The sequence below is a fragment of the Ursus maritimus genome, unplaced genomic scaffold (assembly GCF_017311325.1).
Source record: "Ursus maritimus isolate PB19 unplaced genomic scaffold, ASM1731132v1 scaffold_22, whole genome shotgun sequence".
Taxonomy (NCBI): Eukaryota; Metazoa; Chordata; class Mammalia; order Carnivora; family Ursidae; genus Ursus; species Ursus maritimus.
Window position 1 is genome coordinate 26,313,706 of NW_024424675.1, and position 13,119 is coordinate 26,326,824.

Below are 13,119 nucleotides of genomic sequence, written 5' to 3' on the forward strand. Positions count from 1 at the left end.
CCAGGCACCCCTCTGTCTGTTTTTCCAGGAAAAAGAGGGACTTCACTGGATCCCTGCTCCACTCTTGCCTAGTCCCCTCTGCAATAAATGATACTCATATTTGGAAGACCCTTCTGGCTCAAAGTCAACATTATTTGCCTTCAAACTCATCTCTACTTCTATCAAGGGTTCTTATTTCTACCCATTCTAATTTCAACTCTAGTGAATTTTATAAATATAAACTTGAATGTCACTCTCCTGCTTAAAACACTTTAATGGCCTCCATTGCTCTTGGCCTACAGGACTACACAAAAATCCCCTAGACCCCTCCCCTAAAGGCACCATGTTCTTGCCCATCTTCTGGCCTCCCCGCCGCCCCCACTTTACCCAGATGACTCCTTCTCATCCATCCTTCAGGTCTCAGCTCCTAAGTCCTTCTTTAAATAAGCCTTTCCCAACCAACCAAGAATGGCTTAAATCCTTCTCCTTTTGGTTCCTCTAAGACTCTGTGTGCCCTGCCCCAAAGCACTTACCGCACTACTATAATTGTTATTTACTTGTGTGTTTGTTATCCCCAACGAGAGTGTGAGCTGTGGGAACTATGTTTGTCTTAGGGGCTGTTCCATCTCTGGTACCTAACGTAGGGCCTGGCAAAAATCCTCATTCAATGAGTGAATGTATCTTAGCTTTAAAGTAGTTACTGCCAGATGGCTGAACTTCAACAGCCTCTTGTCTCTCTCTACTTCCAGTCTCTCCAAGTTCCAGTCCATCTGCTGCTAGTTTTCTTTCTTAATCAGTGGTTTAGCTTCCTTAGGCGTTACATTACCTAAGACAGACACACTTCCTCCTTCCCATGGGTCTCATTCTAGTCGGAGATAACAAATACAGAAGTAAGTAAGGACGGCCTCACAGTAAGTCTCGAATTCTCTCAATGGTTCCCTCCCGGCTGTTCATAAGAAGTCTTCCTGCTTAGTCGATTATGCAAGGCTCTCCAGAATTCAGTCTATTCTTCCCATTCAACCTCTCACCACTCACTAGTAGGAATTCTCGAGTCCACACAGCCGATCTCCTCACGGCCCCCAAACACACTCCACCTGTTCCAGTTTCATGCCATTGGGTTGCTCCCATGACTAACCACATCCACCTTTCTCCCTGCTACTCATTCAAACACAATCCAGCCTTCTGGATCCAGTAGAACCCCTTCTCCTTCAAAGGGCTTTCCTGACCTCTCTCTTAACTCTTAGAATCCTAACAGAACTCATCTGTATCATTCATTCTAGCACTTGATAAGGTACCGACTACCGGGATGCTCCTACATTATTGTTTCCTTCAGCACACAATTGGGGTTGGGGGAAGGCAGATACGGTGTTGCGGGAGAGAGTACTGGGCTAGGAAGTAGAATGTAGCTTCCCACCTGCCTACCAATTATTTCATACAGACAGTCAACAAATATCGACTGGCCACTTTCTCTGTGCCAGGCACCTGCTATGGCCAGGTCAGTACGGGACAACTTTAACAACATTCGCCATAGGATTGTCAACTACAGCTTGGCCCCTCTTCCTCTCCATTGTCTTATTCTAGAAAATTTAAATAGTTTACAGTTTTAGGAATGATGAGTTTAAAATAATAAGTTAGAAAGCTTACTATCACTTGTATGTGGCCTTAAACAATTTAACTACTCAGCTTTGGTAATCTTCTCTGAAAGATGAGGATACTACGACTCATTTCCCAGGTCACTGGGAGGAGGGGAAACAACTGGTGAGAACATTGTTAAGTACTATCACACCTTCACAGTATGAGGATAATAATGATAAACAGAGTACCCACTCACCATTGGTGAAGGAAGAAATCACTAGTTGACACAGAGTCAAACATTTTAAAAGGAAACCTTAAAGTGGAAAAACTTTTATTCCCCCCAAAACCATAACCAAGTGACTATAACTTAAATGAGAACTTTTCGGAGGGCAGGAAAGATCTCTTTTGGTTTTTACTTAAAAATAAAAAGTTGTGCAATGCACGTGAGTAATAAACCACCCACCTGCGGCTTGGTGAAGTCTCTGATTAAGCACCACTGAACAAAATGCTGTTGTGCGGCAAACAAGCTTTTTGCATCGGTCTTCTTACAGTACACGCGAATGAGCTGCTCTGCAAATCTCTCTGGCAAAAGCTCTGAAACCTATTCAAGGAAGAAAAGATTTCACTGTCATCTTGAATTCATATGTTGAAGAGACATCGGCTGTTCCTAAGCTCCATTCTTCTTCTTCTTCTTTTAAAGATCTTATTTATTTATTTGAGAGAGCATGAGCGAGCAGGGAGAGGGACAAGCAGACTCCCTGCCGAGCACAGAACCCGACATGGGGCATGATCTCAGGAACCTGGGATCATGACCTGAGCTGAAGTCAGATGCTTAAGTGACTTAGCCGCCCAGGCACCCCATCAAGCTCCATTCTTGGTGTTATATTAAAAACACCACACTGTTTTGCTGTTTAATCCTAATTATCATCCAAAGAAAAGAATTCAAGGTAGCTGTCATATTGCAAAATTCCCCACAATTTTATGTCAATAAAAGACTAAAAGTTTGTATTGTGTAATTATACGTAGACCAGACTCTCATTAAAAGATATGCAAATAAGCACATTTAACTTTCATGACGTCAACCATACAGCACTACTTTCCCACCAGACTTATAACCTAGCCTTGAAACCAAAAACAGTGCTTTCATCTATGTTCAGCAAATAGGAAAAACTGGCTGCTACGATGGTCTAGTCTACACAAAAATCAGATATATTTAATTTTTTAAAGATTTTTAAAAGATCTTATTTATTTGAGAGAGAAAGAGAGAGCACAGGTGAGGGGAAACGGCAGAGGGAGGAACAGACTCCCCACTGAGTAGAGCACACAACACGGGGCTCGATCCCAGGACCCTGGGATCAGGTACTCAGCAGAAGGCAGAAACTTAACCGACTGAGCCACCCAGGCAGCCCATTTTTTAAAAGATTTTATTTATTCATTTATTTGAGACAGAGAGCAAACACGGGCAAGTTGGGGGTCGGAGGGACAGAGGGAGAGGCAGAGAAACCCAAGCTGACTCTGCAGTGAGCACAGAGCCCAATGTGGGATTTGATCTCATGACCCCAAGACCATGACCTGAGCTGAAACCAAGAGTCAGATGCTCAACTGACTGAGCCACCCAGGTGCCCCCAGATATACTTCAGTTTTAATAATAATTACTTTCTTTTATTTTACTATATACATTGACTTTAAGACCTAACCTGCATGTAAAACGCAAATTTACCGTAGATTTGCCAAATGCCACTACAGCGTATTTGTTTTACCTAAGTAGTTACCTGATCTTTCGTAATCTTGACTGGTTTGCTGAGGTCACTCTTACAATAGAAGCGAACATGATCAATAGGATTCTCATCTTCCATTCCATAATCCATGTTGATAACCTTAATAAAAGCAATAAATTAGCCATCACTCACGTAACAGTGAAATGAATTCAGGGATGTAGAAGCACCACAAGAAATGGAGCAGAGCTCTCCGGAGGTTCAGAAATAAGGCACCGACAAGGTAGCTCACAGTAGGATAAAAATAACTCTGGTGCATGTGCCATAGGGATTTGGTCTTGAAATCTGGGTGCGGTGGGGGAGGTGTTTGTGCTTTCAACTTAAGTAGGTATGCCTATGTGACAGCCACTGTGACAGGTACTATAGGTACAAGGAAACGTGATACAATCCCAGCCCCCACAGCACATGTGGCCTAGACTGAGGTTGAATAAATAATTGTAAAAGTAATAATCTAACTACATTTGTTCTAAGAGCTACCAAGGAGAAGCAAAGGGTGCCGTGAAACTTTGTAACCAGGGAGCCTAGCAGTCTGGGGCTCCCCGGGAATGACTGGGCGTGTTTTCCTGGGAAAGTGAGCAGGAATTAGCCAGGTAGGTCTATCTATGTGGGAAGGAGAAGAATTCCAGGCAGAAGAAACAGCTCGGAGGCAGACAGGGCTGCCATGGTCCACTGGGTGAAGTAACACTGAAGTCGCTGGTGAATTTGGAAGAATAGCTCTAGTATGGTGATGGCGACAGACGAGAGGTTCAGGAAAAAGTGAAATAAAGAGAAGACAACTTTTAGAAGCTTGACTGTTGAAAAGATGCAAAAGAGAAGAATGTAGAGAAGAACACCATACCTAGAAAAGGTAAGGAGGGGGGCAACCTTTCAATGAGTTTGACCCTAAAGAAGAGGAGGAGTGACAAGTGCGACGTTTGTTGTTTTCCTGAGATGAAAGTCTGTTTAACGGCTGATGGGGAAGCCAGAGAGGACAGAACGGATCCTGGGGTTCCATAGAAATGCTAAGATGAATGGCTCTATGGCCATACTGCTCAATGTCTAGCCACTAGTCACATGTGGCTTTTTAATTTTAAAGTCATTAACATTAAATACAATAAAAAAATTAGTTACTCAGTTGCAGTTGCAACTTGAAATGTGCTCAACAGCCACATGTGGCTAGGGGCTACCAAAATGGACAGCACAATTATAGACTATTTCCAGCATCACAGAAAGTTCTATCAGACAGCCCCCTGTCTAGAGCACAAGTAAAAGGATTACCCTTAGCCTTTGATAAGAAGGGAGACATTTCCCCACTACCAGAGAGAAGGCTGAACACAGTTGCAGATGGAGGCTTATTCGGTGGTGTAGGTTGAGAGAGTTCCTACCTAATGGCTTATATTTTATCTCTGAAATAAGGGCCAAAGTGGGGTTAGTCCCAGAGGGGTGAATACAGTTGTGAACAGGGAACAGGGCTGGAGGTCTGTTAGAAGAGTGGAGATGGTTTGAAATTGTCATTATGGAGACTGAGAGAATTCCACGCAGCCTACCAGAAGTCTGGAGGGCCCAATTAATGTTGAAATGTCATTCAGCCTTTTGGTGGGTAGATGCAAAGAAAGGCAAGGGAGTTGAACGTAATTGTAGAAAATGATTGGGGGCGCCTGGGTGGCACAGTGGTTGAGCGTCTGCCTTCGGCTCAGGGCGTGATCCCGGCGTTATGGGATTGAGCCCCACATCGGGCTCCTCCGCTATGGGCCTGCTTCTTCCTCTCCCACTCCCCCTGCTTGTGTTCCCTCTCTCGCTGGCTGTCTCCATCTCTGTCGAATAAATAAATAAAATCTTAAAAAAAAAAAAAAAGAAAATGACTGAATTCATCACAGAATCTAAGATTGGGAGAGAAGTAGAGATAGAAGGTCATTGACAAGCTGGAAGAAAGAGAGGAGACAATAATCTAGAGGTCCTGATGAGCAAGAAACAAGCACATAAGGAAGAAGGGGGTTTGAGGACAGACTGGATGCTCCAATCAGTGATTTTTAAAGGGAAGTTATTTTCAAATGTCCATAAGGTCAGAATGTAATCTGCTGAGTGTTGGCGGAGGTGGAGAGGATAAGATCACTGAGGATAAGGATGAAGAGATTGATCAGAATTGGCCGGCCATGTGGACTATGAAGTCACCAAGGACCACTGCAGAACTGGAACAAGGAGAAAGGCTCTAAACCATGCCAAAATCTTCAACTAAGAGGACAGCAGGCTGGGAGATACCAGTCTCAGAGGAACAGGGATCTTGCATAGGGTCTTGAAGTGATATTAGGGGACCTGAAGTGAACAAGAGGACTGATGAACAGGAAGGTCCCTGACCCTGAGGAATACACTTTTCCTGAAGGGGCTACAGGAACATCAGGTTCTTAGGGAACAGCCAGGATGCAGCAAGGGCAAAGAGAGTCAACAGAGAGGCTGAGGATCCAGGGAAGTGTGTTAATTACGGAGTGGAAGGACGCCATGGACAGGACTGGGAGAAAGGGAGGGTCTGGAAATAAGAGGGGGAAAAAATAGAGTAATTGATGATGATGGTACAGAAAAGAACAGACGATAAGAGGAGTTTATCCTGCGGCTGGTTCCTGAAGAAAACAAACAAACAAAAAGTCTATGAGGTTTGGTAGCTGTTCTGCCAGTACCCTGTGAGAAAAAAGTAGGCATCTGAGGTTCAGCTATGGTCCCAAAGTCAGACCAGGGGTATGTCTCCCTGTGTGTGTGTGCTACTGGCTTCGAGAGCTGCCGTGAGTGTTCTGCGCCCCTTTACCTGGGAGGGAGCTACTGCTCAGTCTCCCCATGAACCCAGGGCTGGTGCTATCATAGTCTTCTCTCCTGGGTGTTGTTTCATGTGGGGAGGGACCCAATGTAGCCTTGACATTGTTACACATCATGGTAAGGTATGAACACTAATCAAATTTTCAGCAACTTTCAGCAGTGCCACCAGCTCGTGGGTATTTATTTCCTTGCTTTTAGACTGGAAATAAAAACAAGTCCTATTTTCTCCAAAACATATAAAACTAGAAATTCCTCTTTAACGCAGATTTGATGAAACGGTTATTTTTCCAGAAAGGCAATATTATAATAGTTGGAGTTCCCGTTCTTAACCAAGGACTCAAGAGCAAAAAAGTAGCCACAGATCAACAACTATGAAGCTTTAATTCTAAAAAGTAAAATTAAGTTTTATAGCTCATTAAGTAATCATAAAAGTTACTACACACAGTCCTAAAAGGAGGCACATATAGTAAAATACACCACATAAATATATTACGTTGCCAAACTAAAACTGAGAAGTTAATACATGATAAGACATTTAATTAGCAATTTTAATTGCTTTCTCAGAATACAAAAGGGCTTCACCGTTCTTAGCCCCATCTTTACCCACCTTTTTCTGGTTTCGAATCTCTTTACCATACTCTCAGTAAAAAAAAAAAAATACCTGCAATTCCACCACCCACGTAGAAACAATGTTAACATTTTACCAATACATCCAGAATTTTTTTCAGTGTGCTTACTGTACACACACTTGTATATACATTTAAAGAAACAAAAATAAAATCATTCTGAATATTGCTTTTTCAGTTATAAATGTCTCTCCATCTTAAAAACTTTAAATGTTTGCGCTATTCCACTGTATTTCCTATTGAAATATATATCCTTCTCCCCCCTTATTTTGCACCATAATATGCCACAATATATAGATTTGTGCTTTCTTTCTTTTTTTCTTTTTCTTTTTTCAAAACTAATTATCTCCTTACAACAAATACCTAGAGTGAAATTGCTGGGTTGGTTAACATCGATCCTAATTTGGTCTCCTGTATCAATTTACATTCTCATTTTCACATACCTTTATCATAACAAAATCTTTAACGGTTTTTTGTTCTTACATGTCTGATAGTCAAAAAAAAGATCTTTCATTCCTCCATCAATTTGCCTTTAGGTTAATGCAAGTTTAATCGTGTGTGTGCTGTCTTCTCCTATGTCTCTTCACGTACATCTGATCCTACATTCATTAGCAGATCACACGTTGAGAGAAAAGGCAGATGGGAGGTCAGGCATTGACGAGGATAGTGCGCTGAGCTGACGGCAATGCAGACCCTCAAGTAAAGCACTGAGGGCAAGAGTGGACATGTGACAGCCCAGGGAAAACATGCGGGAATCTCAGAAACTCAGAAATTCAGAAAATCCCTTTATTCTGGTGTCATTTCATCTAACGAAACAGGAAACCGTAGCCTGATCTGCAGGTGTGAGGCACTTGAACCCTCAGCCAAGTGAACAGCCTGGGTCCAGGACAATTCACTCATTGTATCCCTTGGTAAAGAATGGTTATGGAGAGACCACCCTTCACCAAAGATGCATCAACAAGAAAGCAGCAAATGAGAGGCTTATGGGGAAAAAAAGATACACGGGTAACACCGTCCCAAGATTTCAGAGAAGTAGAACTCTGAAAAGCAGCTCCTATAAGAAACAAAGGAGAATGTGAGAAAGCCATTTGACAGTCTTGTTAGGAACCAAGACACTACAGCCTCTGTGAAGGGGTTTAAAAAAGTCTTTTTCCTTTGTGTGTGTGGACAATTTTAAAAAATAATTGGCATAGATTACTGTTGTGATCAAGAAACGTTCAAAAATCAATATACACAATGTTCTGCTAAACACATGATCACAATTACATGAAAAATATCAGTGTCAAAGAAAATTAAAAAAAAAAACTGGTTAATGTTGATTCTTGGAGATCACAGGTGATTCTCTTCCTTCCCTCTATTTTTCTGTATTTCCCAAATTTTCTTTCATAAACATGTACTACTTTTATAATGGAATGGGGGAGGCTTTAATCTTTAAAAAAAATGTCTTTACTTAGTATATTGTCAGGCTAATTACTTACATCCACTATTAAGTCTTCAGCCTTCAGCTCAGCTTCCAGCAATATATCACTAGGTTTAGCGCTGGCAATTTCTTCTGGAAGGCATTTATAGTCTTCCTAGAAAAGACAAGACTCCTCATGTTAGAACCCCAGTTTTTCATCATTAAGTCTTTATGCCACAAAAGGTTCCCTCTCTGAAAATGGCACTTTACTAGGAAAAGTGGGTAGAGATAGCCTTAACAAATACATGGCTTCCGCCATTCTTCAAACAAACCACAACAGAGTGATTCTATTAACAATAATTTTCACGTTAAAAAAAGATGTGGCATTGATCTATTAGTAAAATAAGAGGAAAGTGTTATGAGGCAGGGTGTAGTTATCAGTATGGCTCATGTTACTGGCTTTCTGGCAAAGAGAAAAACCTTCCACAAGCAAGAAGGGAAGACAGATACAGATATTTGGCACGCATCATCTGGGAGAACCTGATAGAGTGTGAAAGAAGAAATTAGGAACAGCAGGTCCTTAGGGTCTCCATGAAGCTCATGCAGATAACGTATTTTGAGGCCCCGATTTCTTGCCATTGGACCTAGCCAAAATTTGCCCCCCCCCGCCCCCCGCCAACTTCTGGGATGAGAGAGTAAAGGTTTGGACTAAGTCAGACTTGGCTTTGAATACTGGCTCCCTAACTGTGCTTCCACAGGCAAGTTATTTAATCTCTCCCAAGCCTCAATTCCTTCATCTACAGGACAGAACAAAGAACACGTTACTGATGAGAAGATTAAGTAGAAATGAACATAAAGGGCTTAGAACCGAGTTGTGGTATTATGATGGGTTAATGGTTTCCTGTGGGAGGACAAATGGAAGAGAGAGACCTTTCACTACTGGAAAGGTGTTTGACAACTTAACTTACCCTTTCAATTTTTGTTTTTCCCTTTGGCTTAGTCTCACCCACATACTTGTATAGATTACGGTATTCGATTTTTCTTAAAATCTCTCGTGCTGCATCCAGTTTAGGATCAGAAGAATATAAAATCTCCAGAAAAATGTTATCTGCCAATTTGATAAAATTTCAGTAGATTAAGATGGAAAAAAAAAAAAGATGTAAGAAGACTCATACGGGACTGTCCTTCTGAAATGATTTCAAGTGGACATTTACCAATGTAAGCACAGTAGAACATTCAATGTCTTGGATTTTCTTCACGATAATCTAGTGAATGGGAGAGAGTGGAGACAAGCAAGATTGTACTGGCGTTGATGGCTTAAGGCTGGATGATGGGTAAATAGGGGTGTATTAATTTGTTGTTATGTTTTGTTTTCTTGAAGAGAATGATATTTAAGTAATTATAAAATTATGTCTGAGAGCTGCTTCAAAATAGTGCAGTATCTTACGGGAGTGGTTGGATAGAGTAGGTGAAGCAAAATTGCTGTGTTGATAATTGTTGCAGCTCAGTGATGGGTTCGTGGAATTTGTAAATTTCACAATGAAAAGTTTTGTAAAGTTCCATTCCATGATAAAAGCAGAAGGTAGTTCTTTTTTTCTTTTAAAATTATATTTTATTTTTTAAGATTTCATTTTTGGGGCACCCAGGTGGCTCAGTCAGTCAAACATCTGACTTCGACTCTTGTTTTCGGCTCAGGTAATGATCTCTGAATCATGGGATCGAGCCCAGTGTCATCGGGCTTTTCGCTTACCAGCAAGTCTGCTTCTCTCCCTCTCCCCCACCACTTGCATTCTCTCTCTCTCAAATATTTTTTTTCTTAAAAAGAGATTTTATTTTTAAGTAATCTTTATACCTAATGTGGGGCTCAAACGTACAACCCTGAAATCAAGAGTCTCATGCCCAACTGAGTCAGCCAGGCACCCTAGAAGTTAGTTCTTTTTCCTTTCCTTTTTTCCTCCAACTTTTAATTTTGAAAAATTTCAAAATAAAATACCTTTCACCTAAATCCATCAACTGTTAACATTTTTCTACATATACATACACTGTGCATGTGTACACACACAATTTTTTTTTTGCACACAGTTTTGATGAAATATTTGAAAATTCCAGACATCAAGACCCTCTACTCCTAAATACTTCTGCATGTATCTCCCAAGAACAGGAACATTCTCCTACATAACCACTATCAAGTGCCAAAAGATTAAAGGCTGATATAAAAATACCTAACATAACAGTCTATATTTGAATTTACTTAATTGTTAAAATAATGCAATTTATGGATTTATGTTGCTGGATAGAGAACCAATCAAGCATTATGGATGACATTAGTTCTCATATTCTTTGGTCTCCTTTAGTCTAGGACTAGAATAATTCCCCCTGACTTGTTTCATGATGCTGACCTTTTAGAAAAGTTCAGACACTCATTTTGGACAATGTCCCACACTTTGAACTTATCTGTTTCTTTACCATTAGATTCAGGTTAAACACTGTTGTCAAGAACATTATATAAGCGATGTGCCTGGCTCAATGAATCAGGAGTCCCATGATGAGACGTTACCATTATTGGTTGTTAAATTCCATCAGCTGGTTAAGGCAATAATCCAAGCTTTCTCTATTATAAATGTAGTTTTCCTTTTGTAATTAACAAATAATCCATAGGGTAGTATTTTGAGACTATATGATTATCCCAATAAGTTTTCGACCAATGGTTTAGCATTTATTGGTGATCCTTGACTGAAACAATTATTGCATTTTGCAAAATGCGTTTTACTAAAAATGGTTTTTCTTGGCAAAATAAAGTACTGGCAGCCCTATGCCATTCACCTCACTGATGTGTATACATTTTTCCCTAATCAATCTATGGTTAACACATTCCTCATCCTCTCAGTGATGCTTTTCACAAACCATCTTTCTATCTATAGTTTTCATTCTTTCTTTCTTTCTTTTTTTTTTTAAGATTTTATTTATTTATTTGACAGAGAAAGAAACAGCATACAAGCAAGGGGAATGGGAGAGGGAGAAGGAGGCTCTCCGCTGAGCAGGGAGCCAGATAAGGGGCTCGATCCCAGGACCCTGGGATCACGACCCAAGCCGAAGGCAGATGCTTTAATCGACTGAGCCACCCAGACGCCCCTCATTATTTCTTTACATATTATTATACACACAGTTTGAAAAATAGCAATTTTACTTTAACATAGTAAGACCACACTTTTCTAATCCATGCCTTTACCTACCCTATTCCTATGTGAATTAATGGAATGCTTCCCCCATCACAGGATCTCACTTCTTTTAATTTTTTTTAAGTAATCTCTACATCCAACATGGGGCTCAAACTCACAGCCCTAAGATCACGAGTCACCTGCTCTACCAACTGAGCCAGCCAGGCATCCCTCACTTCTTTTTTAAATTTTATTTTTTTTAAGTAATCTCTATATCCAACATAGGGCTTGAGCTTACGACTCCAAGATCAAGAGTAACATACTCTACTGAGCCAGCCAGGTGCCCCAAAATCTCACTTCCTGAAAGCCTACCTAATCCCCAAGATTCATATCAAAAGGCACCTCACTGTGAAATCTTCCTTAATCCAACCAAACTAGAGATGTAATTCCTCCTTCCTTTGAACCCCACAGAATTTTACTGATATATTTCTTATGCCTTTTACCTTACTCTTATAAGGTACAGGCTTTTAGGTGGACTTACATTCCATTTCTGTTGGGTAAGTACGTAGAAGAGGAATTATTGGATCATAGGATAAATACATATTTATATGAAAATGCTAAACTTTTCCAAAGTGGCTGTACCATTGGATTCCCACTAGCCATGTGGGAAAGCTCTATTTGTTCCACATATTTGTGTTCGGAAAAGAGTTACATACAAAAGTTAATAACACTGCTTGTATGTTAAACTGAATAACTATACATCACTCTTAATTAAACAGTGTAAACAACATTCAACTTTGGAGTCAGAAGAGTTGAGTTTAGCTTTGCCATTTATTAGGATAAGTTGCTTTCCCTCACTTGGCCTCTGTTTCCTCATTTGAGGAGGTGGTGGTTGTTGTTGTTTTAAGATTTTATTTATTTGTCAGAGGAAGCGAGAGAGCGAGCGTACGCGCACAAGCAGGGGGAGTGGCAGGCAGAGGGAGAAGCAGGCTCCCCACTGAGCAGAGAGCCCCACGCGGGACTCGATCCCAGGACCCTGGGATCATGAGCTGAGCAAAGGCAGATGCTTAACCGACTGAGCCACTCAGGCGTCCCTTGAAGAGTTTTAAGTAGATGATCTCTTAGGTCCTTTTAAATTTAACATTCTATGATTCCAATTTAATTAAGGGATTTTGGGATAAGGGAGCTTGCTGAGGAAGAAGGGAAGGATAAGGTCCATCTATTGCCTAGGAATATTGAGGGATAAAGACTAACGTAAGAAAATGGTTACCTAAGACAGGAATCATAACATTTGCAATGCTTAAGATAGCCAACTTCCACGTAAGCTGAAACATTTATAGGAATATTTATAGGAACTTATATAAATAGGAATTTAAGATCGGTGAGGACAAACTATGGCATATTCATATGATGATCTCTTACTCAGCAATAAAAAGGAATAAACTACTGATGCATGCAATCTGGATGAATCTCAAATACATAACATTGAGTAAAAAGGAGCCCTACAGAGAGGAGTACACACTGTATGATTCCATTTATATAAAAGTCTAGAACAGAGGCGCCTGGCTGGCTCAGTCGGAAGAGCATGCGACTACTGAGATCAGGGTCATGAGTTTGAGCCCCATGTTGGGTGTAGAAGTTACTGAAAATAAATAAACTTAAAAAAAGTCTAGAATTGGCAAGTTGTGGTTGTTTCTAGGGGTAAGGTGGGGGCAGGAACTGACAAGGAAGAAGCATGAGGGAACTTTTTAAGGAGAAGATAATGTTCTGTATTTTGCATTTGTCAAAGCACTAGCAAATGTACGTAAGATTTGTACATTTAT

At 40.7% G+C, this 13,119-nt stretch overlaps 1 protein-coding gene across 4 annotated transcripts in view; it reads right to left on the reverse strand.

The window, feature by feature from the left end:
• Nucleotides 1–13,119, reverse strand: part of SAMHD1 (SAM and HD domain containing deoxynucleoside triphosphate triphosphohydrolase 1) — a 49,760-nt gene that overhangs the window by 2,586 nt on the left and 34,055 nt on the right. For 3 of the 4 annotated variants that reach the window (XM_040638282.1, XM_008698122.2, XM_040638284.1), the window contains exons 12-15: nucleotides 9,107–9,246; nucleotides 8,218–8,313; nucleotides 3,327–3,431; nucleotides 2,018–2,155 (exon numbers count right to left, since the gene is read on the reverse strand). In XM_040638282.1, the coding sequence (XP_040494216.1) occupies nucleotides 2,018–2,155; nucleotides 3,327–3,431; nucleotides 8,218–8,313; nucleotides 9,107–9,246 (479 nt within the window). Of the gene's footprint in view, nucleotides 1–2,017; nucleotides 2,156–3,326; nucleotides 3,432–7,515; nucleotides 7,794–8,217; nucleotides 8,314–9,106; nucleotides 9,247–13,119 lie in introns of those variants that run through there. The other variant, XM_008698123.2, reaches the window with a different exon arrangement.